The 24300-nt window shown below is 38.5% G+C and overlaps 1 protein-coding gene across 1 annotated transcript in view; it reads left to right on the forward strand.

The window, feature by feature from the left end:
- Window positions 1-24300, forward strand: part of ATXN2 (ataxin 2) — a 97247-nt gene that overhangs the window by 37046 nt on the left and 35901 nt on the right. Inside the window, exons 5-13 of the mRNA XM_023733800.1 lie at window positions 9775-9899; window positions 12364-12455; window positions 12939-13136; window positions 14662-14840; window positions 16704-16913; window positions 19653-19835; window positions 21822-22019; window positions 22407-22514; window positions 22788-22858. Of these exons, the coding sequence (XP_023589568.1) occupies window positions 9775-9899; window positions 12364-12455; window positions 12939-13136; window positions 14662-14840; window positions 16704-16913; window positions 19653-19835; window positions 21822-22019; window positions 22407-22514; window positions 22788-22858 (1364 nt within the window). The remainder of the gene's footprint in view (window positions 1-9774; window positions 9900-12363; window positions 12456-12938; window positions 13137-14661; window positions 14841-16703; window positions 16914-19652; window positions 19836-21821; window positions 22020-22406; window positions 22515-22787; window positions 22859-24300) is intronic.

Consider the following 24300-nt stretch of genomic DNA (forward strand, 5'->3'; position numbering starts at 1 on the left):
GATTGTTGATTCTCTGTTTGGCTTAGTTTTTCGGATCTTTGTTGTGGAGGGACGGCGTGGTGCTTCTGCCTAGACCGCCATCTTGCCGGAGACGGGCTGGGGGTCAAATTTTTCATCGTGTTTCCAAAGTGTAATGTATTTTATGAGACTTCCTCTGGAGATGAAAGCAAAATTAAACTCTTCTTCCTTTGAAGCATATGATAAAGTAGAATGGCTGTTGGACTACAAGATTGGAAGCATAAAATACCTGTTATAGGTTGGATTTCAAAGGCTAGGCTTAGCTGTATTCGTTCTTACTGTCTCTGATAGTGCAATTCCAAAAAAGACACAGATCTTTTTCATCCATTCTTGTTTTTCAGGTGCTTGAAGAAAGAATTATGCAAGGATTCTTTCTACTTAAGTTTGGGAAGAAAATTGTTTTCTTCCTTTTACTTTGCTCTGTAAAGTTTTGCTTGGTAATGTCACATCCACATTCTTTTCTTCTTCTCTGTTCCCTTTGGTCGATTGTATCCATACATTGCTGTGACTCCCTAATGAACTTTTCTTCCAGATTCCATCACTTCCAGTCAATCTGGACAAAGAAATCTTGGGATGAGGAAATTCTTAAGCATTGCTTTTATTACATTATCATCCCATCTCTTGCTTAAAAACCCTTCAGTAGCCACTATAGCTTACAGAATGAAGTTGGGATGTTGGCATTCAGGGCCCTTCCCAGCAGAGCTTCTCTTTTTCAGCTTTATCACTCATCATTCCCCAGTAGTGATGCCATGTTCAGCATGCTAGACATTCTTATCTCCAACTCTGCCCTGACTTATCTTGCTCCTGGATTTTACTCTGTACCTGAAATATCTCCCTTCCCTACTAGAATTTTCATTATTTTTTGAAGACCAAACTCAAATCTCCTCACTTTAGAGTCTTGTCTGACCTTCCCTGCCCACTGTGATCTCTCATCTGTTTTTGTTGCCTGTATCTGTGGTCATTAAAGTGTACCTTTTATTTTTAGCACCGAATAGTTTATTGGTTTTGTGTGTGCGGTAAAAAATATATATAGCAAAACATTTTCCATTTGAACATTGTTTATGTGTACAATTCAGTGACATTAATTACGTTCATCATGTTGTGCAACCATTAGTACTATCCATTTCCAGATTTTTCCATCACCCTTAATCAGTTTTTTTTTTTTTTTAAAAAAACGAAATCTCATGCTGAATCCCACTTAGAGCAGGGCGGTGATGGTGGCGGAGGCCCTAGATCCCTACTAGGTTAGCTTTTCCTCTGTCTGCTGAGGAAACTGTAGGGTTTCATGAAGCACAGTTGGAGAACCAGTAGTCTGTCACATTTACTGAACGCTCAGTCAGCTTTACAAAGCTGTGTGTGATATCTTTTGTCAGTATGTTTGCTCTCCCCCAGTGCACTATAATTTTCGGGAGTTTAGAAATCACGTTTACATAACTAGAGATGTGTCCCCCTTGCAGACAGTAGGACCTCAACATATATGATTCCTTCAATTGATTTTTTATCTTAGGTATTTTTACATTCACTAGACCCGAACCAGGGGAAATATATTTGGCTGGAGGCTTGCATTTGATGTCTAGTTATTTTTTCTCCTTACAGAGATATCTTGCCATAAACGATGATTCGAGTAGTAGTTGCCACTCAGTTCTGAGGCACTCAAGAAAGCAGTTCCTCCTAGCCAAATCTAAAAACTGCTTTCCTACATATCCAAGGCTTATTTGTCTGACAGGCATATGCTTCCAGTAGGCATTTTGACACTCTTTTGAAACATAAAAAACAAAATCTTAAGTGTTAGCTTTGAAAATAAGATTCAAATGATTCTTGTACAAGTAAGAAAAGTAAGAAAGTGAAGTATTAAAGCATGCATACAGGCAATTTAAAGGCTTTCTACAATAAATAACTTGTCCTAGCTGTTGTCTGGGTTAGAAATACACACAGACTTGAATTTATACCTAGGTAGGTATATAATGTGTCTATTTGTGAGGGGTAGTATGACATCTGCTTCACTTGGATTGAGTTTGAGCTCATAGGATTATAAGGCACTTTACCTTTGAGATTCACTTATTTTATTTTTATGCTAATCAGGGTAGAAACAACCCCCTTTCTACCTATGAGTCATAAAACTCAATTTTCTTGTTCAAATGCCCCAGAGGTCATTCTTCCCCATTTGGAAAACAGGCATCCTTTTTTATTAAGATAAGAAGTTATTTTATGTTTTGCCCCAAAGTTGGGAATGCAGGTGGTTGGCCTTTTGTTCTTGATTTTGTTGTGGAAGCTTGTCCTGCCTGCCCTGCCAAATGCTGTTAGGGGTCTCGTTGCTTTACTCACTCCTGTATTCTCCTTTGGAGCCCTGGTGGTGCAGAGGTTAAGAGCCATAGCTGCTAACTAAAAGATAGGCAGTTTGAATCCACCAGCTGCACCTTGGAAACCCTATGGAGCAGTTCTGCTTCATCCTGTAGGGTCGCTTTTTAGTAACATCCTCCATCTACTGGAAGTTCATGCTCTTTGCCATTAATTTCTTTCTTTCTTTTTTTTTTTTTAAACACAAATGACTTTTAAAGACTGCTGTTCGGTCGGGGGTTTCAGCTTCTGGGACAAGAAGAGATTACAAACAAGGAAGGCTCTGTTGCCTGTTTGGGAGGTACATGTGCTGCAGAGAGAGATTCTGGTTCCCTGTCCCTGCCCTACCATATATGAGTCAGGATTACCTGTGTTTGCTTTGGTTTGGTTAAGTTTGGTTTTTTTTTTTTTTTTTTTTGCGAAAATATACACAGCAAAACATATACCAATTGTTCAGTTTCTACATGTACAATTCAGTGACATTGATTACATTCTTCAAGTTGTGCAGTCATTCTCATCCTTCTTTTATGAGTTGCTCTTCCCTCATTAACATAAACTTACTGCCCCCTAAGGTTCCTATCTAACCTTTCAAGTTGCTGTTGTCAGTTTGATTCCATAGAGATAATTATTTAAAAGAGCACAGTGCTCAAGGCAGACATTCTTTACTAATGAAGCTAAACTATTGTTTGGCTTAAAGAAGACTTCAGGTGTTAGTTTCACTTTAAGGTTTAAAAATTTTCCAGGGCAGTAGTTTCAGGGCTCATTCAGACTCAGTGGCTCCAGAAAGCCTGGATTTCATGAGAATTTGAATTCTGTTCCACGTGTTACCCCCTTTTGATCAGGATTCTTCTGTAGAAGTCTTTGATCAAAACATTCAGTAATGGTAGCCTAGCACTATCCAATTCTTTTCATAAACTTTGGTTTTGTTTTAGTACTTTATTCTAGCCCTTTCTGATCATTCTCTCCTAAAAAGTTTCCAGTCAAATGAAAAACTTTGAAACTAACTTTTATGGATTTAACCTCAAAGACTTGAATTTTGTTGTTATCTAACTGTCATCTGTGTGGTTGTCTCAGATAAACCACCTGTGCCATTTTAAACATTAAATAATTCTGCTTGATAGGCCAGGAATTAAAATTAGTGAGAATTAGTTTTTGAGGACTAAGGTGCAAACCATGGTATTTTCAGTCGTGTCATATGCATATGAAAGCTAGACAATAAGACTGAAGAAGAGTTGATGCCTTTGAATTACGGTGTTGGCGAAGAATATTGAACATACTACGGACTGCCAGAAGAATGAACAAATCTGTCTTGGAAGAAGTACAGCCAGAGTGTTCTCCTTAAAAGCAAGGATGGCAGCACTTTGCCTCATGTACTTTGGACGTGTTATCAGGAGAGATCAGTCCCTGGACAAGGACATCATGCTTGGTAAAGTAGAAGGTCAGCGAAAAAGAGGAAGACCCTCAACGAGATGGATTGACACAATGGCTGCAAAAATGGGCGCAAGCATAACAATGATTATGAGATTGGCGCAACGCCAGGCAGTGTTTTATTCTGTTGTACATAGGGTTGCTGTGAGTCAGAACTGACTCGATGGCCCCTAACAACATTAACAGTTGTGGTCATCCAAAATGGACAATGTCCCCTCCTAAATTTTTAAATAGGAGAATGCTGTTGATTGGTGGTTTTTGTAATATAACTGTATAACTTCTTGGTATTTAGAACAGAGGTGTGTATACCTTTGGAATGCATTCAACTTTCCTATAGTTTTGTGGCTAGGACCCTGATACTTTCAAATGTTAGCTTGCAAATGGTAAATGTTCCAAACTTTTATTTTTAAATTGGTCCTTTGGAACAGAACACTGTTCCTGTGGAAGCTTAACCTCCTAAGCCTTGCCGCCTCAACATCTTTCATCTCCATCCCATTTTAGCAGCCTGCTTCCACGACTTTGTCATCACTCAGAACTGCTTCTCTTTGAAATGCCCTCCAAGTCTACTCTGACCGTAGTCTTCTTACCCTTCCCTCTTGCCTGTTACAGGGCTCTCTGACCCTTGGCTCTTCCCTGGCCTTCCATTTTTAAACCCCTCTGTGTCTACTCCTCTGGCCAGCCCTGCTGGGTGTGGCTGGGAAAAGTCCCATTATGTGCTGGCTAGTTACGAATGTATGACTTCCAGCTCTTGCTGGACCTTCAGGAGAGCTCAGCAGGTCTTTTTTTTTTTTTTTTAAACCTGCTTTTCCAGCCTTGATGACCACCCACCCGTCACTTACTCCATCTACTTCATTTTGTCTATTCTCAGCAGATTACCCTTTCTTCTGGCTTGTTAGAGCATTCCAGGTTGGGTCCTTAACCTGGCTCCGTGGAGTCCCAAAGAATTCATGGAGAAGAATCAGGGCAGCAGTGAACTTGGATGGGAAAAAAAGTTTACATCTTTACTTTTGACTGAAATTTAGCATTTCTTTCTATTACAAATGTGGACAACAATCCACTAATATTAGCAGTGCCTGTGACTTCAGCACCTGTAGAACTCAGTTAATTTCATATCACTTTTACAGTTGTGATACATATCTTGAAATATTATTTTATGCTCATCGCCTTTTTGAAACTACAGTAATTATTAGACCTGCCGCTAGATATTGTTTCATGTACTTCTAAAGAAGCACATACATTACTGTACTGCAGATTTCGTTCTTTAGATTTTATTAACTGTATTTCATTCTAACTGATCTCCTTTGATTTCCTAAGTATCTATGGGGCAGTTCTACTCTGTCCTATAGGGTTTCTGTGAGTCAGAATAGACTTGATGGCAATGGGTTTGGTTTTTATTTTACGTATTTAAAAACATTTTTCCCCAAATTCCAAGAGTCCATAGCTCAATAAAAGGTTAAGAATCCTTCCTCTAGAGGCCCCCTTCCTGACTGAGGATAACTTGTGCCCTTGGTTTTGCTCCTGTCCAGGTGGCCTGGGCCCTTATTGTGTTCGTTATCCCTGTCGTTTCTTTTTGCTATTCTTGAATATTAGCTGTATAATAAAACACACGGTATATGCACATAGTGTAAAAATTCAAGTAGTACCAAACACTAAAAAACCCATTGCCACTGATTCGATTCCAACTCATAGTGACCCTGTAGGACAGAGTAGAACTGCCCCATGGGATTTCTAAGGAGCGGCTGGTGGATTCGATCCGACCTTTTGGTTAGCAGCCAAGCTCTTAACCACTACGCTGCCAGGGCTCCAGAAAGGTATAATCTCCTCTCTAATCCCTAGTCCCACTTCTGTGGGGAAGCCTGTGGACTAATGTACAATTCAGAAAAATTTTACATACATTTTTAATGCTAGTCTGTTAGAACCTTCTTATTTCCCCCTATTTAGTTCCTGCTTGTGTTCTTGAAGGTGTAGGTCAGCTGTCACTTCTAAAGCCATAGCCTCTTATTTCTCAGAACTGTGTTCTTAATTATATTTCAGCACTCATCATATTATATTCCACAAGATTTGATTCCTGTCTCTACCCTCCTTCACCCTGGAGCTTCTACAGGAAAAGGCAGGGATTCTATCTAAGTCAGATATGAATCCCCGACTCAGCTGAGCTCAGTGACCGGCGCAGAGTAGGGACTCAGTAAATGCTGAAAAATGAATGTCTGAGTTTCTTTCCAGGTTGACCCCACGGCGACTGATGCTTACAGCGTGTAGGTTGGTCCACAGTGAGACCCGCAATGTAACCGATAATATGTGTTGAGAAAATGTTTTAAAAAATAGTTGGAAAAAATACGATACTGTTAATAATTGACTCAACAGAAGAACAATATAATTAAAACGGATTTTCTTATTTATCTCAAATTTCATTTTTTGGGGGAAAAGCATATTTAATTGTGAAATCAAGTGGGCAGCTGAGGACTTTGGTGAGACTTTGGTGGGAGCACATTTGATGGTTTCTGATGTTAATTTGTTGTTAATGATTTTTAAAAGTTTGTCCTATTTTTGTCAGTTTTTCTAATTTCTATAAATTTATATTATATACTATACCTACATGAATGTACTGTATCATAGTCCTTTTATATTGTAGTATTAATTATAGTATGTTACTAGCATTTTACTTATTTCACTGCCATTCTGGCTTTTTAAAAACATTTTGAGACGAGTCTGGATGAATAGTAACGGAAAAAAGGTTGGGGAGCAGACTACGTGCTCTATTTCTTATGTGTGGAGTAAGAGAGAAATGACACAATGGTTAAGCCATTTTTTCCTGTACACCACCAGGTGGCACCACTGGCCCATAATAACAGAATTTCTGCCCAGAATCAGCAGGAAGGGAAGGTTTTGGGAGCCACCTGTAGGGGTAACGTAGGGGGTGGGGCTAGCATATGGTCATGGGTGAGGGAGAGAAAATCTTTGCATATTTTTTTCTCTCTAGAGATTTTTGTAAATTAGATGTTTATAAAAACAGAAAGTGAAGCACATGAAGAATTAAATCTTTATCATTTCATCTGATAATTTTTATTTTTCTTTTTTTCTTTCTATACATGTAGTCCCTTCAGAAACAGGTAATGCTTTTTAATAGTCACTTTGTATTTCTGCATCTTGCTCTTATAATGCTTTTGTTTCTTGCCATAGATAATGTAAAATTAATACATCCTGATGTATGGCATTGTAAAAATTTGCATGCAGATTCCCACAAATGCAGTTAGATTATGGCCAGTTGGGAATTTTCTGAACTTTGCATAAATCCTGGTTACAACATTGTACTATTTGTTTAATACCCCAACAATGGTGTTTCAAAAGTCTAAACATGGTAATAAAATAGCTAACATTTTCAGAATTTACGATATTGGGTTTTGGTAATAGCAGAGAATGAAATACCCAGCTCTTGCTTCTTCTAGGTGATGATACACTGTGGCCCAGAACAACCAGGATGACACAATGAGGTCTTACAAACAAAGCCACTGAGCAGGGTTTTCCCAGCATCCTGACCCCGTAGCCTCATTTTGTGCTGACTCTCCACTTCTGTACATCTCCCTCAAACCCTGGGATCATCTTTAAAGAGAGACTTAATTAGGGGGAATTTTTCAAATCAAGGAATATCATTCCTTATAGAATCACACTTTTACATTTTCCTTCCCCATTTCTGCCTTGAAAGAAAACCACAATGCTAAGTGACATATGTGAATAGTTAATTCCTTTATATAGTGGGTATCGTAAACAGAAGATTGAAGATAAATATGTAGTATTGAAAAACATGGACTTAACAATAGCCTCTTAACACAAACTAAATTATGGTCAGCAGAGTAAAGCCTGGTTCTGTGAAGTTTTAGAAACGTTTGCTTTTCCACGTCGGCTGCGGTTTACTCGTTGCCGTCGAGTCGACTCGGACTCATAGCGACTCTGTAGAACACAGTAGAACTGCCCCATAGGGTTTCCAAGGAGCAGCTGGTAGATTTGAACTGCTGACTTTTTGGTTAGCAGCCAGATTCTTAACCACTGTGCCACCAGGGCCCCCTTTTTGATTTTGTATAGAATAATGCCAGTACCAGCATCTTTAAGATATTTTTCTTGTACATTTTGACCCTTAATTTGAGCACAGCTTGCCTCAGTCGCTAGTATTTCCTGAATACTATTAAATACACACATATATACACATATTCTGCAATGTGAAAAAGTCTGTTTATGTGGTTCTGTAAAAATCTCTAGCTGCTTTGAGCTTTAATTTCTTGCATAAAAAGCTTGCTCTTTAGTGCTGAGTTTCTAAGTAAATGCTTTATTTATTTAAATGTATGCTTTTCCAAAACCATATGATTAAAACACTAACAAGATCTTAAATACGAATTTTTATCAATAGTTCCTGTAACTTAAAATGATACAGAGTGGGGATAGAGTAGGGCTGACTAAGGTGGAATGTCAAATGAGGCCAGGCTTTTAGGGCCTTCAGTGGCTCCCAGCTGAAGATGGGGTGTCAGCAAGACAAACATTTGTCTGTTGGGACCTCTCAGAGCTTTTTCAGAACGCGGGCACGTTCACATGCCTGCTCTGCCGCACCCCCAGCCTAGGCCTGCTGCTTTGGGCATCTCCCATGGCATGCTCTTGGCTCTTAGAATTGCTACCATAGGAGCAGTGTTGGGTCGAGCTGGCAGCTAAACCCATAGGTGCAATTAATGCTCTCATTCTCCAGCACGCGCACGCACACGCACAGAGATACACAGACACACACACAGACACACACACACTGTTGTGGGATAAGAGGAGGTAAGAGCTAGCTAGGCTTTCAGTGCCATGACTGAATGTGCTGTCTCAAATCTCTTACTTTGGCATCACTTTACCTAACGGGGAGACAATGACCATTATAGAAGCATGGCCAAATCAAAACTCCCTCTGGAGTTCTCTTTTGAAGGAAACTGTGTGGTTAGGCTATGGATTGTTCCCTTTTCCTCTTGGTGGCAGCTTGCAGTAAAGACGAGGATACAATGGCTGGGGGCCAGTACTCCCCGTTAGAGCCAGATCAGCAGAAGAATGGCTCCCTAGCCCTGTGGTAGGTGCTGCCCTGGCAGGCCAGCCATTTAAATGCAAGCCTGTATCTACAGAGCCTTTTCTCACACTGTCATTACCCAAGTAGGACTTTATTTAGCTGGCTTCTAACTCCCAAATAGAGAAAATTTCCTTTGCTGGGCAACAGCTTTGAGATAGTTGCAGTCAGCTGGACGCGCTGATGACACCTTGCCCTTACACACCAGGGCTCCTCAGTGACAGCAGTAGAGGAGGAGAGAACACAAATGAGTGAGAAAATGTGGATGGGAAGTCCAGGTAGGCCTGCCACCTGAACTGTCTGGACCAGGTGACACTGTAGGCCTGAACTTTGTAGCAGAGTGGCTGTAGGGACAGTGGGCTCTGTGAAGGGATGGGCCACTTAGAATGGCTGCAGTTGCTAACAATAAGAGTCTGTTAGGACACTAACCAGTGCATATAGGCATGGATTTGGAAAGTTAAAAAACAATCTCCATGTGTTTGGCTGCAGGTACTCTGAAGGTATATGTAATCAGTGGGTCCATTAAAAGAGATCTTGTTTTGGATGGATTGAAAGTTTCTGGGTCACTTCTGAAACACACAAAGTAATTATTTTTAATGTAATTTAATGAATTGTGCAAATACATTAAAACTTGTTTCATGTGGCTTAGAATTATTTGGGAAGAGAACAGCTTAACTGACAATTCTCTGTGATGTCATTTACTGACTTAAGTTGTCTGGGGGTTGCAAGATTAGAAGTGGTGCACATCTGAAAGTATACTGCTAATGAATGCTATTTTACTATACCAGAAATTCACTTTTGACCATTATTTTTTAAGCATACTTCTTTGATTGTTGGCAATTCCTGTGTGTATTTATGTAGCTGGATGTCTGGATCTATAATCTTTCAACCAAAACCATCCTTTGCAGATGCTTTCACTGACTCTGCGATCAGTGCTAAAGTGAATGGTGAACACAAAGAGAAAGACCTGGAGCCTTGGGATGCAGGCGAACTCACTACCACTGAGGAACTGGAGGCTTTGGAGAACGATGTAGTAAGTCAGATCTTTGCAGTTAGTATCAGAATCGAAGGCCAGTGTGGTGTGTGTATGGCTTCCTATTTTGTGATTTGTATTTTAAGTACAGTTTTTTTTTTTTCCTTGTTATAGTGACTGTATTTAAAGCAGCAGTTTTATTGTGTACATAGATAACTTCCCCCACTCTTCCCAGGCAATAAATTAAGAAAAATTAGCTCTTGTTATTTTACTTGTAAGGGTTAAGTGAGAGTGCTGTCTATTCTCCTGGATTCTCATGAATTTTCTTTTTGATTAAAATAAATTGTAATAAGCAGCTTACAAATTTAAATTGGAAACTGTGAGAAACTTTGGAAAAACCAGCATCTTTTGCCTTGAACTCTTTGAAGAAAAGGCAGCCTAAGGAAAGTGGTGCGTTGAATTCTCTGTTGGCTTTACCAAGAGATGAGGTCAAAGTAGGACATTCTAGGATTCTAGCTGAGGAAGAAGTACTCATTATTCAGATACTGTAATTCAGATACGGTAGTTAGGTTACTTTAGAATTAAAGCAGTAAGCAACTTTCTTGTCTTAATATTTGGATCTAAAATAATGCCTCTTGTCACATATTGTTTTTGCTTTTCCCATAACACACTATCTGTAAATCATGTGCTTAATGCTCTATCTTTAGAATTCTATAAACTGTGTTTTTAAAGCAGAGACATAAAGCAAAGTTGGTTGCCAGAAATGAATGTTTAGATAGCAGAATTTGAATTGGATGAAGAATCTTCCAGTGAGGATGACAGAGAAGTCTTTATAACAAACTTGAGTTTGATGTTTAAGGCATTGCTTGCCCAGTTATTAAACTGGAAATAGATGGCAATTTATCATTATTAACTTTGAAACTTTTTAAAGAATCATGTGTACCTAATGTGATGTGGTTCTCAACTCTGGCACCACCTCACCTAGTGGATGGAGGACCAGGTGCTCCTTCTACACTGTTAGTGAGGCATACACGTGCATAGAAGCTTTCTGGAAATGTTCACCACAACTTAAAATGCACGTGCACTTTGTTCCAGCATTTCTACCTCTAAGGATTTATTTTAGTCATAATATATCCATAAGACATGCAGATAATTACGTATGAGGAGTATTATTTTGACAGCATTGTTTCTAATAGTGAAAAATTGAAAACATCCTAAATGTCCATCAGTAGGTCGTGGGTTAGGTATTATGGTGCCTCTATTCATTGAAATACTACATACCCATTAAGAAGAACATTGTGCTGATATGGAAAGGTAGCCTAGATATATTAAAAAGCAAGTTGCAAAACACTAAGATCCTACTTGAATTAAAAAAAAAAAAAAAGGATGTCTGAAATTATGTGCAAGAAGTTGTTAATAATGGTTATCCATGTACACTGAGATCAAAAGACTTTCACTTTTTACTGAATATCTTTCTGTACAGTTTGGTTTTTAAAATAGAACATATATTGAGTGATTCTAAAGCATCCATAGGTAATTGTGATTTCCTGCCCACATGTATTTAGGCCTGAAGAATGGCTTTACTGGAGTAATTATATTACAGTCTTACTGGAATAGCACAGGAGAACCCAGGGTTGACGCTTTAGAGTTGAAGTTGCCATTATTGTTGCTTGGATGATGCTGTGTCCTGTCTTCTGAGATGGATAACAACATGCTTTGTAGTTTTACCCTTCCTACCAGCCAGGCTTTCAAAGGGGTGTTGAAACGTTGGAGAGATAAGTGATGAAAATTTGTCCCCCCTCTGCCTCTGATTGGTTGATTGTAATAGATTAAAGAATGCAATGTAGCTTTTGAGAGGTAATTTTCTGTAGTTCCCTCACAGAATTGTAGTTATTCATACTGAGGTTATAGGTTAAGGGACTAAGGCCCAGAGTTGTGCTTGCTGTTCCCACCACTGCTAATGGCAAAACCATGTCTGAGACCCAACTCTCGTGACCCCGTCCAGTGATGACCTGCTGGCTGTCTCATGCCGCCTTCCCAACGGGAAGGGAAGGATGGCAGGGATCTAGTACCAGGTCCCACCTTGAAAAAGTGATGCAGCAGTGAAGCCTTTGCTTTCCCCTTTCTCCTCCCAAAACACTGGTAATATTTTGGGGTGTCAGAAAGCACCGCTTGTCCTGCACAGACGTGATGATCAGTGATTTCAAGACAGAAGGTCCTGGGGGGAGAGAAGAACCCTGATCTGAAGGATCCTATTTTATGAAGCAACTAAAATGTTCTAAACTTTTACTAATAGCCCATCAAATCATTGTTTTGCATAGTTAGTTACTAACCTGTAGGGGCTGATATTAGATGAAAAGCTTTTCCTTAAAACATTTTTTAAGGAAATTTTTGCCTATTTTTAATTTTCTAGATTTTGCTAGTATAGTATGTTAGATATTGTTAGTGTAGCATTGATAAGTAACTGAATTACAGAAGACAAATAGTTTGTCATTTTAAAAAAATGAGCTTCATTTTCTTCTAGTCTAATGGATGGGATCCCAATGATATGTTTCGATATAATGAAGAAAATTATGGTGTAGTGTCTACATATGATAGCAGTTTATCTTCATATACGTAAGTTTAAAAAGTTTGCTTTTATTTTCGTGCATTTGTTTTCTGTTTTCATCAACTTAAATTATAATGGCGAATAAATGTTTCAGTTGGATTTTAAGTTCAATGATTATATGAAAGAGTTATTCTGTTACTATGTAGGCTGATAAATTCCCGTTAAAATAGGGAATAAATGTGATTTCCCTCTGTCTTAATGTTATGCTCTAAATATATTTTTGTTTTGTTTTAAAGTTATAAAAAATACAAACTTGCAAGAGTAGAGGTTATGGGTGAAAGGTAAATTTAGTCAGTTTTTGAAAATGTCATACTGCTCTAAGGAATGATGAGAAAAAATTTAAATCTTGATTAATAAATGAATAGATCACCTTAGTTCTTATAATTTTACGAGTGTTCCAAACTCTAGACTTTCTTAATGATTGATTATGACAGATATATTAACTACGGCTATAAAATATTCACTTTGCCTTTCTTTACCTCATGTTTCAGGGTGCCCTTAGAAAGGGATAACTCAGAAGAATTTTTAAAACGAGAAGCAAGGGCAAACCAGTTAGCAGAAGAAATTGAATCAAGTGCCCAGTACAAAGCCCGGGTGGCCCTGGAAAATGATGATAGGAGCGAGGAAGAAAAATACACAGCAGTTCAGAGAAATTCCAGTGAACGTGAGGGGCACAGCATAAACACTAGGTATTTAAAGGAAATCATGATGCAGTATTTTGGATACACAATTCAAGGTCTGTGTGAGAAGCTGCATTGTTACATTTCATCTTCCTTTAATGTAGTTTAAGTAGAAAATGCAAATAGAATTGGTTCAAGATTCTGTTAGAGAAAAGATGATGATAACCATGGAAAATACTTTTGAGAGTCAGCTCTGTGGAGCCAAGTGTTGGACACAAAATGATGAACAAGCCAGGGTCTCAAAGAGCTGGTAGTTAAAGAGCCAACAGTCAGGTGAGGGGAACACGTATAACGTGATTACAATATGATTTGCTAGATTAGAGGTGTGTTCCAAGTTCTAGGAACATTCAGAACGAGAGGAACTAACATAGCCTGTGGGGTCAGAGAAAGCCTCACAAAGGTGGTGACATTTTGTGATAGGATGGTAGGTCTGTCTGCCACTCAAAGAGGAGTACAGGAGAGGAATTTCTTAGGGGGTGAAGAGGCATGTACAGAAGCATGGCCATGTGAAAGAACCCTGCCAGCTCCAGAAAAAGCTAGTTGTTTCACATGTCTGGGACCCAGGGTGCATGTTAGGGGTTCAGTGGTGGCAGTTGGTGATTGGAACTGGGGCAGTGAAAAAAGATTAGGCCAGATAGTGAAAGATTTTGCAAGCCTTGTTTTTAAAGATGGCATCCTATAGGCAGGGACAGTGTGAAAGAACTCTGGGGCATTGAGGACCAGCTGAAACATGTTAGTGTATTGAACTAACAGTGCATTGAAATAGTTCACGTGTGAAAACTGGGTGACCAACTGGGCCAAGGATGATGATGGAAAGGTAAGAAGAACGAGGGATGGCCCTGAGGTTTATTTCACAGCTAAGCAGATTGACGGTTGTACTGATAATGAGCTGGGAAACATGGAGCCAGGTTGCGAGGAGAGGCAATGAGTCCAATTGTGCAGTTCATTGCATTCCAGGGGCTCGTGGGTCTTTCATTCATTTACTCATAAGCAGGTGTTGAAAAACACCTGCTACGTGCCGGTAGAGTAGGATATGCATCCTATCTTCAAGGAATTGACAGTTTTGAGTCTGATGCTTTGAATTGAAGTGTCAAGTGGGTGATGTTGAGAATGGGGGACTGATAGTGTGGATTTGGAGTTCATCGACACTGCTGATACTAAAGCCACAAAAAAACCAGAGAACAGCCAGAAAGAGAATAGATCTGAGATTTCAGAGAAAATAAAATGGAGAAAGCCAAGAAAGAAGAAAGTTTCAAGGAGACGGTGATTGCTAGAATCGGCCGTAGAGAGGCCAGGTGGGGTGAGAATGAGCAAACATCCACTAAACTTTGTGCTTAGGAGGCGAACCTGAGGGAAGACCAGAGGCTAGAAGTCAGGGTAAGATGGAAGAACAGGCATGGCTGGGATGAGACAGTCTGGTTTAGTGTTTAACCTTTTATAACAAGCGTTCCCTTCTTCCTAAATTACTTTTAGATATGTTTCATTGGCCTGGTATTTATGGTATAAAATGATTTAGAGGCTCTCTCATTTTCAGGGAAAATAAATATATTCCTCCTGGACAAAGAAATAGAGAAGTCATATCCTGGGGAAGTGGGAGACAGAATTCACCACGTATGGGCCAGCCAGGATCGGGCTCCGTGCCATCAAGATCCACCTCTCACACTTCAGATTTCAACCCAAATTCTGGTTCAGACCAAAGAGTAGTTAATGGAGGCAAGTATTTTGACCAAATTTGTCCATGTAATAGATCAAATATATAGTTTTCTAAATATTTATAACAGTTTACATAATTGATTAGAATGTGTACACCTTTGATTTTTGTGGAGTGTTATTTCAGATTTGCTTTTGTGGATATCAAATTAGTAGAATGTTGTATAAGTCATTGGTATGTACAGTATTTAGCATGAAGAAATAGTCCTGTACTAAGATAAAGTGCTAAGTTTAACCCAAAGGCATGGACTTGGCCAAAGAACACTCCATATATAAAGAAATTGGAAACTTTGGGTAGGTTCTCAATTTTAAAAGCACTGGATAGTAAAAGTATTTAGACATCGTTTATATGGAAAATCATAACCTATGTGAAGCGCTCAGTGTTTCATATAGATTCATTTTCATTAACTGTTTGTTTATGTATTTATGTTCTGCTTACTTCAAGAAAGGATTTGAGGTAACTTGCAGTACAAGACCTGACCAAGAGTCATGTGAAGAAGAAGAGAGCAGTGAGCTTCACAAAATTACAAAAAAACCTCTTAGTCTAAGGGTGCATGTTGTACTTTAGCAACTTACGTAAAAGAAACAGATATCTCTAGTAGAGAGACATAAATTCTGGGTTGAATATAGCTCATAGATTTTTAAAATTATAAGTCAGGGATATTGGATGACAGTACCGTGGATAGTTTGAAAATGTGGTAATTAATAATAGCAATCAGAGATATGTTACTAACTTACCAAAAAGAGCGGGCATTCAATTTCAGGTACTTAAATTTGGAAAGTTAGAGAAAAATAGAGAACACTTAAGTTTCCAATTTCATTTATCTTCATTGAGCCTTTTCTCCAGAATTCCTCTCCAAATAAACACTCTTGAGTATTTTCTAAATGTATTATTTGAGGATGAAATTTCTTTGCTCACTGAGTAAAGAATTTTAGTTGTTCATGAACAGAATTTTCAAAGTAAAAAACCGGAAGGGGACTAGGAAACATGTGATACTCAAGTGTGTAGAACTTACGGAGAGGGGACCTGGACTGTTTCCTAAGACGAAGGTAAGTAGTATGTATTTTTAAATGTTAGCTCTGTTTTGACCTGTGCATATCCATCAGTGTCGATTTATTTGGTGATGACTGCTGTGTAGTTGCACTGTTTCGTAAGCAGTCTCTGAGATAAGTGTGTAACTGTATACATTATTTTGAAGATCCCCTTTCTTTTTCCAGTTTAATAAGTTTGAAGTATATGTTTCAAAAAGGTAGCGAATAATAACCATTGTCACTCGGGTGACTTTAGATAATAGTAATAATTGTTTTACTTCTCCTTAAATGGGACTTGCTTAATGATATTCCAAAGTGAACCTTAGATTTGGTATAAACTAGATGAAAATCACAGATAATTGTAAGGACCAAGCATTTCTAATTGGATATAATAGCCATTACTTATTTTCATTATGTTTCAAAAGCTAAAACTAATATAGTAAATCATCTTACTTCTGCGCTGTGATTTATTATGTGAAATGATCTAGTGTATGTTGTACTCCTTTTAACAATTGATTACTGAGAAACAGTTCTACAAGCAGCATTAATAGGCAAAGTCTTAACTGTCTTCTTCAGTAGTATTTGTAGATCCTAATTAACCCTTTGGGAACGTGTATTCATTTAAACAGACTTAATTTTAAGGAGGTTAAAGTAAAATGTAAATTTGTGTCAGTTAAGTTATGCTAAAACTTAGCACAAATCAAATGACTGTCCTCAAAGGGTTAAAATGTACAAGAAATCATTTTTGTCATTTTACTTTTTTTTCTGTTTACTTTTTTCCCTCATTTTTTTCTTTAGTTTTTATACTTTCCTTCATATCATTTGTTCTGTCAGGTGTTCCCTGGCCATCGCCTTGCCCATCTCCTTCCTCTCGCCCACCTTCTCGCTACCAGTCAGGTCCCAACTCTCTTCCACCTCGGGCAGCCACCCCTACACGGCCGCCCTCCAGGCCCCCCTCGCGGCCATCCAGACCCCCGTCTCACCCCTCTGCTCATGGTTCTCCAGCTCCTGTCTCTACTATGCCTAAACGCATGTCTTCAGAAGGTACAATACCACAATTTGTTCATGTTTTTGTTTGTCTTTGTTTAACTCCTATGTGAGTTTATAATTACAAAATAGTTTCCTCTTCATTATTTAATAACCTATAATTTCCGTGTTTTAACTTTAGTTTTATTAAAACTATTTCTATTAACCTTTTGTTCATTAGAGAAAAATTTGATAAATGCTGTGTGAAGCTATGAACTATGCTGAATTGTAAGAAGGGGGTTTATCTCTGCCTGGTGTTGATGCTCCTTTATGGTCCCAGAAAAGTCAGCCCTACCAGGGCTTGTTCCCACTTCATGGGCAATGGTCAGCGAATGAGCTCTCTTCCCCTACTTTTGGACTCACCATGGAGCTTGTTGTTGAACAGCTCCTTCGCCAAAGCAATTTGGATCCTGCCTGTGGCCACTTAGGGGTCCTTCTTGAGAGGGACATTCCCGCTGGCTGCCTGTGTGTGTCTAACCTTAGATTACAGTCCAGTACAGAGTTTAAATGCTTGAGGATTTACAACATTAGCTTTGAATATTATATAGCAAAGGTTACTCTAATCTGGGAAAGTCCTTGATCTAAGATAAGTTGTTGATAAAAACTATATATGAATTTGTGTCTTCAGGTATTTTTTATTGCCCTTGTCAAAAATAAGAATAAAATCTTATAATTCTTATTCAGTATTTGATACCAAATTCACCATTCCTACTAATCAAATACATGGATGTGGTGTAGAAAGGTCACATTCTAATTTAAAAGCCAAAAAACCAAAACCAAACCCATTGCTGTCCAGTTGATTCCGACTCATAGCAACCCTATAGGACAGAGTAGAACTGCCCTGTGGAATTTCCAAGGAGCACATGGTGGATTCAAACTGTTACCCTTTTGGTTAGCAGCCGTAGCTCTTAACCACTACGCCACCAGAGTTTCCCATTTAAAAGCAGCATAAATTAAAAGCCTGTTTTTTGAGTGTTAATGTCCTTTTGACATTAGTTCAGAGTATTGGTATTAAACTTTTGATCTGATACATCCATTTAAATCGCAGTTGATGTAGCTTATGTTGGGCATAGTAAAGTTTTCTGGCATAAACTGCTTTCCTGGAGAAAACCATGTTGTCTGCTTTTAAATAAACTGTCATCCAGGCAAAGAGAGGGCGTGTAATCTTGGCTGAGGCGCCTAGCCCTGAACAACAGGTTTCACTTATGTTCGAGGTGGCGTCCTTCTCAGAAATACTGGTAATAGTGGGCACTCAATGGAAGGTTAAATTGTGTTGAAATATACGTTGTGGTTCATTGTTTGAATACGTGATGAGGGTATATTATATCAAACATGACTCTTTAATGAGTTTGAACGTTTTTACCACATTAAGATGAAAGGACTGCTTGTGGACTAACTATTCACAGAAGTAAACCTTCATTATTCAGGGATGTTGCAGTTCAGTTTTTCTTTTTCACTAATTTGAATTAAAATGTTTTCTAGTCAGGTAGTTGCTTGGCACAGAAGCATTTTTGAAGTGTCAGCTTCAAAATTAAAACTTTTAAGTACAGTGCTTGTTTATAGATATGTATAGGAGAGTATATGTTGTTTTTATAATTTATAATGTTTATATTACCAAAAGGAATGAATTTTTTTAAAGTTACATTTGATTTCATGGAACTGCACCAACAGACTTTCTTGCCTTTTTCTATTGAGGAGTGTAAAACAATGTATAAATGCAAATACCCAGTTCCTAAATCATTCTTTGACATGAAACAGATCTCTAGTTGAAAATCAGAATATATAGTATTAACATTCTTCTTAAGATCATGTCTATGATCCAGTTCCTACCCACACTAATGTGATGCTCTGAAGCGTTTGGCAGAGGCACAGGTGAGGAGCCCTGGCTTTGACAGTAAGAGCGTTTTCTTTGCCGAGTGTCACCGCTATCAGGCTTGCGGGGTGAGAGCCATTCTGTCCAATGTGTTCACACACTGTAGGCTTCTTTAGTAGTAGACATCACTAACAGGGTGACAACATTGGGGATGTAGAATATTGACAATTCATGTAGTTCATGTTTCCTCCCCAAATCTCAGCTGTTCGGTCTTATAAGCCACACATTAGCAGTAGAATTTTCAGCACAGCCCAGAACTGCTTACAGATGAGAGCCCCTTTAAGCTATGGGTTGTAAAATTGATCATTGTGGCAGAAGAGGTAGATATTCTTAAGATTTTGGGAGAAATTTAAGCAGGGTATGTACATATATTTCAGTAGTACAGCGGCATATAAGGATTAACAGTCTTTTGTCAAATTATGTATTATTTTTTTCCAGTTTTAAAAGTAATGTGGAAAATTTGGAGCAAAAAGCTAAAAATATAGGGTAAAATAAAAACTATTCCATCGTGTAGCCATAATGTCTATTAACGTTTTATTATATTTATTTTTATATGCTACAAATAATAGATGTGGGGTAAACAAATTCTTAAATTCTTTTAAGGATTGTGACATCTTATTGTTTGGTTTCTTGCCACTAACTTCATCCTTCCTTTTATTTAAAAATAAATAAAATAAAATTTGATCATAAAGCTTTATGGCATTCCACAAAATAATTGAGTCAGTATGGCCAAAAATATGTATAGCTTTTCTTTTTTTTTTAATCAAGGAGTCACTGAACTACTTCCATAGAGAAACTATAGAGTGAGTGAGTGTGTATTTAGCAGAAGTGTTGTACTGATGGACATTGTGGCATTTACATCATGTTCACTGTTCCTCTCTTAGGGCCTCCAAGGATGTCCCCAAAGGCTCAGCGACACCCTCGAAATCACAGAGTTTCTGCTGGGAGGGGTTCCATTTCCAGTGGCCTAGAATTTGTATCCCACAACCCACCCACTGAAGCAGCTACTCCTCCAGTGGCAAGGACCAGCCCTGCGGGGGGAACATGGTCGTCAGTAGTCAGTGGGGGTAGGTAACATGTAGCTTGAGGCATAATAAGTGTTGGGTTTGTAATTTTATTTGCTGTAAGAAGGGCTGAGCTCCAGCTCTGTTTGAGGAGGTTTATTTGAGGCAGTCTTTGCTGGTTAGTTCAAGCAAGTGAATCTCTTAACGTGTTTAAAATGGTGGATGACCAGGAATCAGAATGCCTACGTTTTATTTTGGACTCCACTACTTATTCACCGTATGTTAGATCAAATTATATGATAATTCTGAATTTCAGTTTTCTCAACCGGTGAAATAATCCTTGCCTTTTCTACTTTATGGGATTGTGATGAAATTTATAAGAGGTAGTAAATATGAATAGACTTCATAGCTTTAGAAAGTGACACTCAAATATAAGACAAATACAGTACATAACATCCTTTAGAGGGACCTTATTTTCTGTCGTCTTAGCGGCTTTGTTTGCTGTTTATTCCACAAACATTTATTCAAGACTTACGGTGCAGTATATTTCCATAGCGTGTGTACATGCCACTGATTCCCACTTCTACATCCCTTATAAGGAATAGCAAACCCAGATTAGGGGCCAAAGTGTTACCTGTGAATAATCTAAGGAATATCATAACAGCAGCTCTAATAGTGCAAAAAATATTGGAAAAGATAGTTAGGCTGAGACTGCTTTGGCTACTTTGCAATCCTGTTCCTTCATACTTTGCTCCCATGATAACCGGAGAGCGGGAGCGTGCAGTGATTGCTCATTTTGGTCTTAATCTATCTTAATCAGTTCACAGAACCTTAAAAAGAAAAAAGATCTTTAAACTGAAGCAAAGAAAAAATACCCAACTCTATTAAATGTCCATTTTGGGGTGATATACACTGTCTCCTCAGCTTCGTGTAATGCATAAATGTAGTTTCTTTGCACTTTAGATTTTCTCCTTGGTCTTCAATTATATTAATAACAAAGTAGAATTTTTAATTCATTATTTCTTCAGCTCTACTTTTAATCATTTGAAAGTACTCAGATGATCTGGAACTGCATGTTGAGAGTAACATGAGTATAGAACGAGGGAGTAAGGCAGGGTTGTTAGAGATACACCCAGAACAGTGTCACAGGTGTGATCTTTATACTAATTGGAAAAATGGCGATTGTTAAATAATAGTTTCCCCTGGTGACCCTGGTGACGTGAACAATAAAAGAACTGCTTAAGTGAAGCATTTCGAAGCATTTTCTCTTAACCTTTGAATCTGAGCTCTGTAAATGTGTTTATAATAGAATACGAAACCTGTTAGGTATTTATTACGAAGCCGTATAGAATGTGAACCTTTGCTTGGATTATCTTTCCCCTTTGGCTAAATTGGGTCCCTGATTTCCTTAGTTATTGCACAGTGGATCTTGATGGTGTAAGAAAGAGCATATAGGATTAGCTGTGATCTGCTTCTGAAAGGTCACAGCCTTGAAAACCCTATGGAGCAGTTCTACACTGCACACATGGAGTCACCGTGAGTGAGAATCAACGCAGCGACAACAAACAAGCTGCTGAAAGGTGTTTTAGTTTATTATTTGAAGTAGAAAGTTATAAGCCTACTAATTAGGGGTCTCCCTCCCTTTCCTGCTTTTTAAAAAGAAGCCTTTAGTCCTGCTCTTTAGTAGAGAATGTGACCATCTTTATCTTAAAAAGTAGCATTTATCTTGCCTTAGGAACCAGTTTCATTTAAAATACTGTCTTTTGCTTGTGAGACTGGTCGTGTCTTTCAGAATCAATACTTTCAGTTGAGGGGGGTGGGATTCACTGTTGCATTAGTAATTGCTGTTCAGGTATTTATGTTCTGTTAACAGCTATCACCACTATTCCTGAGACTTTGGAAAGGAAGACAGGGTGGTGTGATAAAGAGTAATTGGGGTAGGGACCTAAGGGTGCTAGTTAAGCTGGATTTTCAGAGAAGCCCAACCCCTCTTTAAGAAAGAGAGATTTGAGCTGAGAATTTAATAGATAACTTTCCCCTTTCTTCTAGTTCCAAGGTTATCCCCTAAAACTCACAGACCCAGGTCTCCCAGACAGAACAGTATTGGAAGTACTCCCAGTGGGCCAGTTCTTGCTTCTCCCCAAGCTGGTATTATTCCGACAGAAGCTGTTGCTATGCCTGTTCCAGCTGCATCTCCTACGCCTGCTAGTCCTGCATCCAACAGAGCTGTCACCCCATCTACTGAGGGTATGTAAGGAAGGGCTTCCAGATCCATACTGTTGTTTGTGAAGTTGAGTGTTAGGGTTTAATTATGTGAAAAATGCTGTGTTTTATTCACAGACAGGTATTTGAGCACACATTTTAAATTTTTATGTAAGTGAAATTAGTTGTTTACTATTAATTTCGTATGTATTATTCTTGAATGTGTGTTGTTATCAGGGTTAACTTTCCTGGATATTAAATATCTGTGTAAGTACAGTTATTGATGTTTCGTATGTCTACAAAGGAGAAAAGCCCCTTTTTAAATGGAAGTATTCCTTTCGAAAAAGATAGGAAATGAAAATGGTTTAATGTTTTCCCTTTTTACTTTTCTAACCTCTGTCTAACTTTGAATTTAAAATGTTTTTCTTTCAGCTAAAGATTCCAGGCTTCAAGATCAGAGGCAGAACTCTCCTGCAGGGAATAAAGAAAATATTAAGCCCAGTGAGACATCACCTAGTTTTTCAAAAGCTGAAAATAAAGGTTAGAATTTTTAAAATTCTGTAGGTATAACTGTAGAATTGGGAAGTAGCATGTTTAATCCCATGCCCAGTACAGAGTATTTTGGTCAGCACTTTTTCTTGTATTGTGCATATTTAACTGCATAGCTTGACAAATGCCGAAATCCATACTTACTATATTGAAATTGTTTTTATTTTAATAGACCTTATTTTCATTTCTAACATTCCGTACTAAAGAAATCTTTAGTTAAAGATTAGAAGTGAATCTTTATCTGACAGTTCTTTATTTTTACAGGTGTATCACCAATCGTTTCTGAACATAGAAAGCAGATTGATGATTTAAAGAAATTTAAGAATGATTTTAGGGTAAGTGTCATATTAGAGTGTCATATTAGACTAATGAATTAGAACGTAAAAAAATGTTAAGCATTACTAAGGATTTTTGTATCGTCTGTTTATAAAAGTGCATTATATATACACTCAGCAACATTGAACCATGTGTGTAGAAAGCTAAACATTCTTCAAGTTGTCTTTGCCTGTGCTTTAAGTAGGGTAAAGAAAATCATGAGAGTTCATAAGAATGATGACAGGTATTAAGTGAAAGATTATAATCCTGACATTTAAAACTACCATACATATAAGTTATCATTTGATGCTCTTGTAATTACTTTGTTCCATGAAGCTAGATTTTAGCAGAGCGGGGCCAGTGCATTCATTGTCTGCTGTGGCGAGTGGGAGATAGACTGGACCCTGGTGTTCTGAGGTAGTCGCTACAGTGACATCACTAGAGGTGTATGGGGGGTGTAGACTGCCAGATGACACCAAAATGACTGTCTATAAAAATGTCTCCACAGTTAGTTATAACAATAAAAACATTTTTTCAGTCTTTTTTTTTAATAGTAGTTTAAATGAAGTTTACATTTCAAGTTAGTCTCCCATAGAAAAACTTATACATACAGTGTTATGTGACCGTAATTTCTCTCTCACACTCCTCCTTTCCACCCCTGATTCCCCATGTCCATTCAACCAGCTCCTAACCGTCTCTGCCTTCCCATCTCACCTCCTGACAGAAGCTGCCCATTTAGTTTCTTGTATCTACTTGAGCTAAGAGGTGTACTTCTCACGAGTATCACTTTATGTCCCACAGTCCAGTCCAATCCCTGTCTGAAGGGTTGGCCTCAGAAATTGTTTTCGTTCTGGGCTGATAGAGAATCCAGGGGTCATGCTTTTCGGGGTACCTCCAGTCTCAGACCATTAAGTCTGGTGTTCTTACTAGAATTTGAGTTCTGCACCCCACCTTTCTCCTGCTCCATCTGGGACTCTCTGTTGTGTTCCCTGTTAGGTTGGTCATTGGTGGTAGCCGGGCACTATCTAGTTCTTCTGGTCTCAGGCTGATGAAGTCTCTGGTTTATGTGGGCCTTTCTGTCTCTTGGGCTGATACTTTGCTTGTGTCTTTGGTGTTCTTCATTCTCCTTTACTCCAGGTGGTTGGGACCAATTGATGCATCTCAGATGGCCGCTTGCAAGCTTTTAAGACCCCAGAAGCCACTCATCAAAGTAGTATGCAGAACATTTTCTTAATAAGCTTTATTATGCCAGTTGACCTAGATGTCCCCTGAAAGCATGGTCCCCACACCCCTACCCCTGCTACTCTGTCCCTCAAAGTGTTTGATTGTATTGAGGAAACTTCTTAGCTTTGGTTTAGTCCAGTTGTGCTGACTTCCCCTGTAGGGTGTGCTGTCCTTCCGTTCACCTAAGATAATTCTTATCTACTTATCTAGTTAGTAAATAACCCTTACCCTCCCTCCC

This window comes from Trichechus manatus, unplaced genomic scaffold (genome assembly GCF_000243295.1).
Source record: "Trichechus manatus latirostris isolate Lorelei unplaced genomic scaffold, TriManLat1.0 scaffold00061, whole genome shotgun sequence".
Classification (NCBI taxonomy): domain Eukaryota; kingdom Metazoa; phylum Chordata; class Mammalia; order Sirenia; family Trichechidae; genus Trichechus; species Trichechus manatus.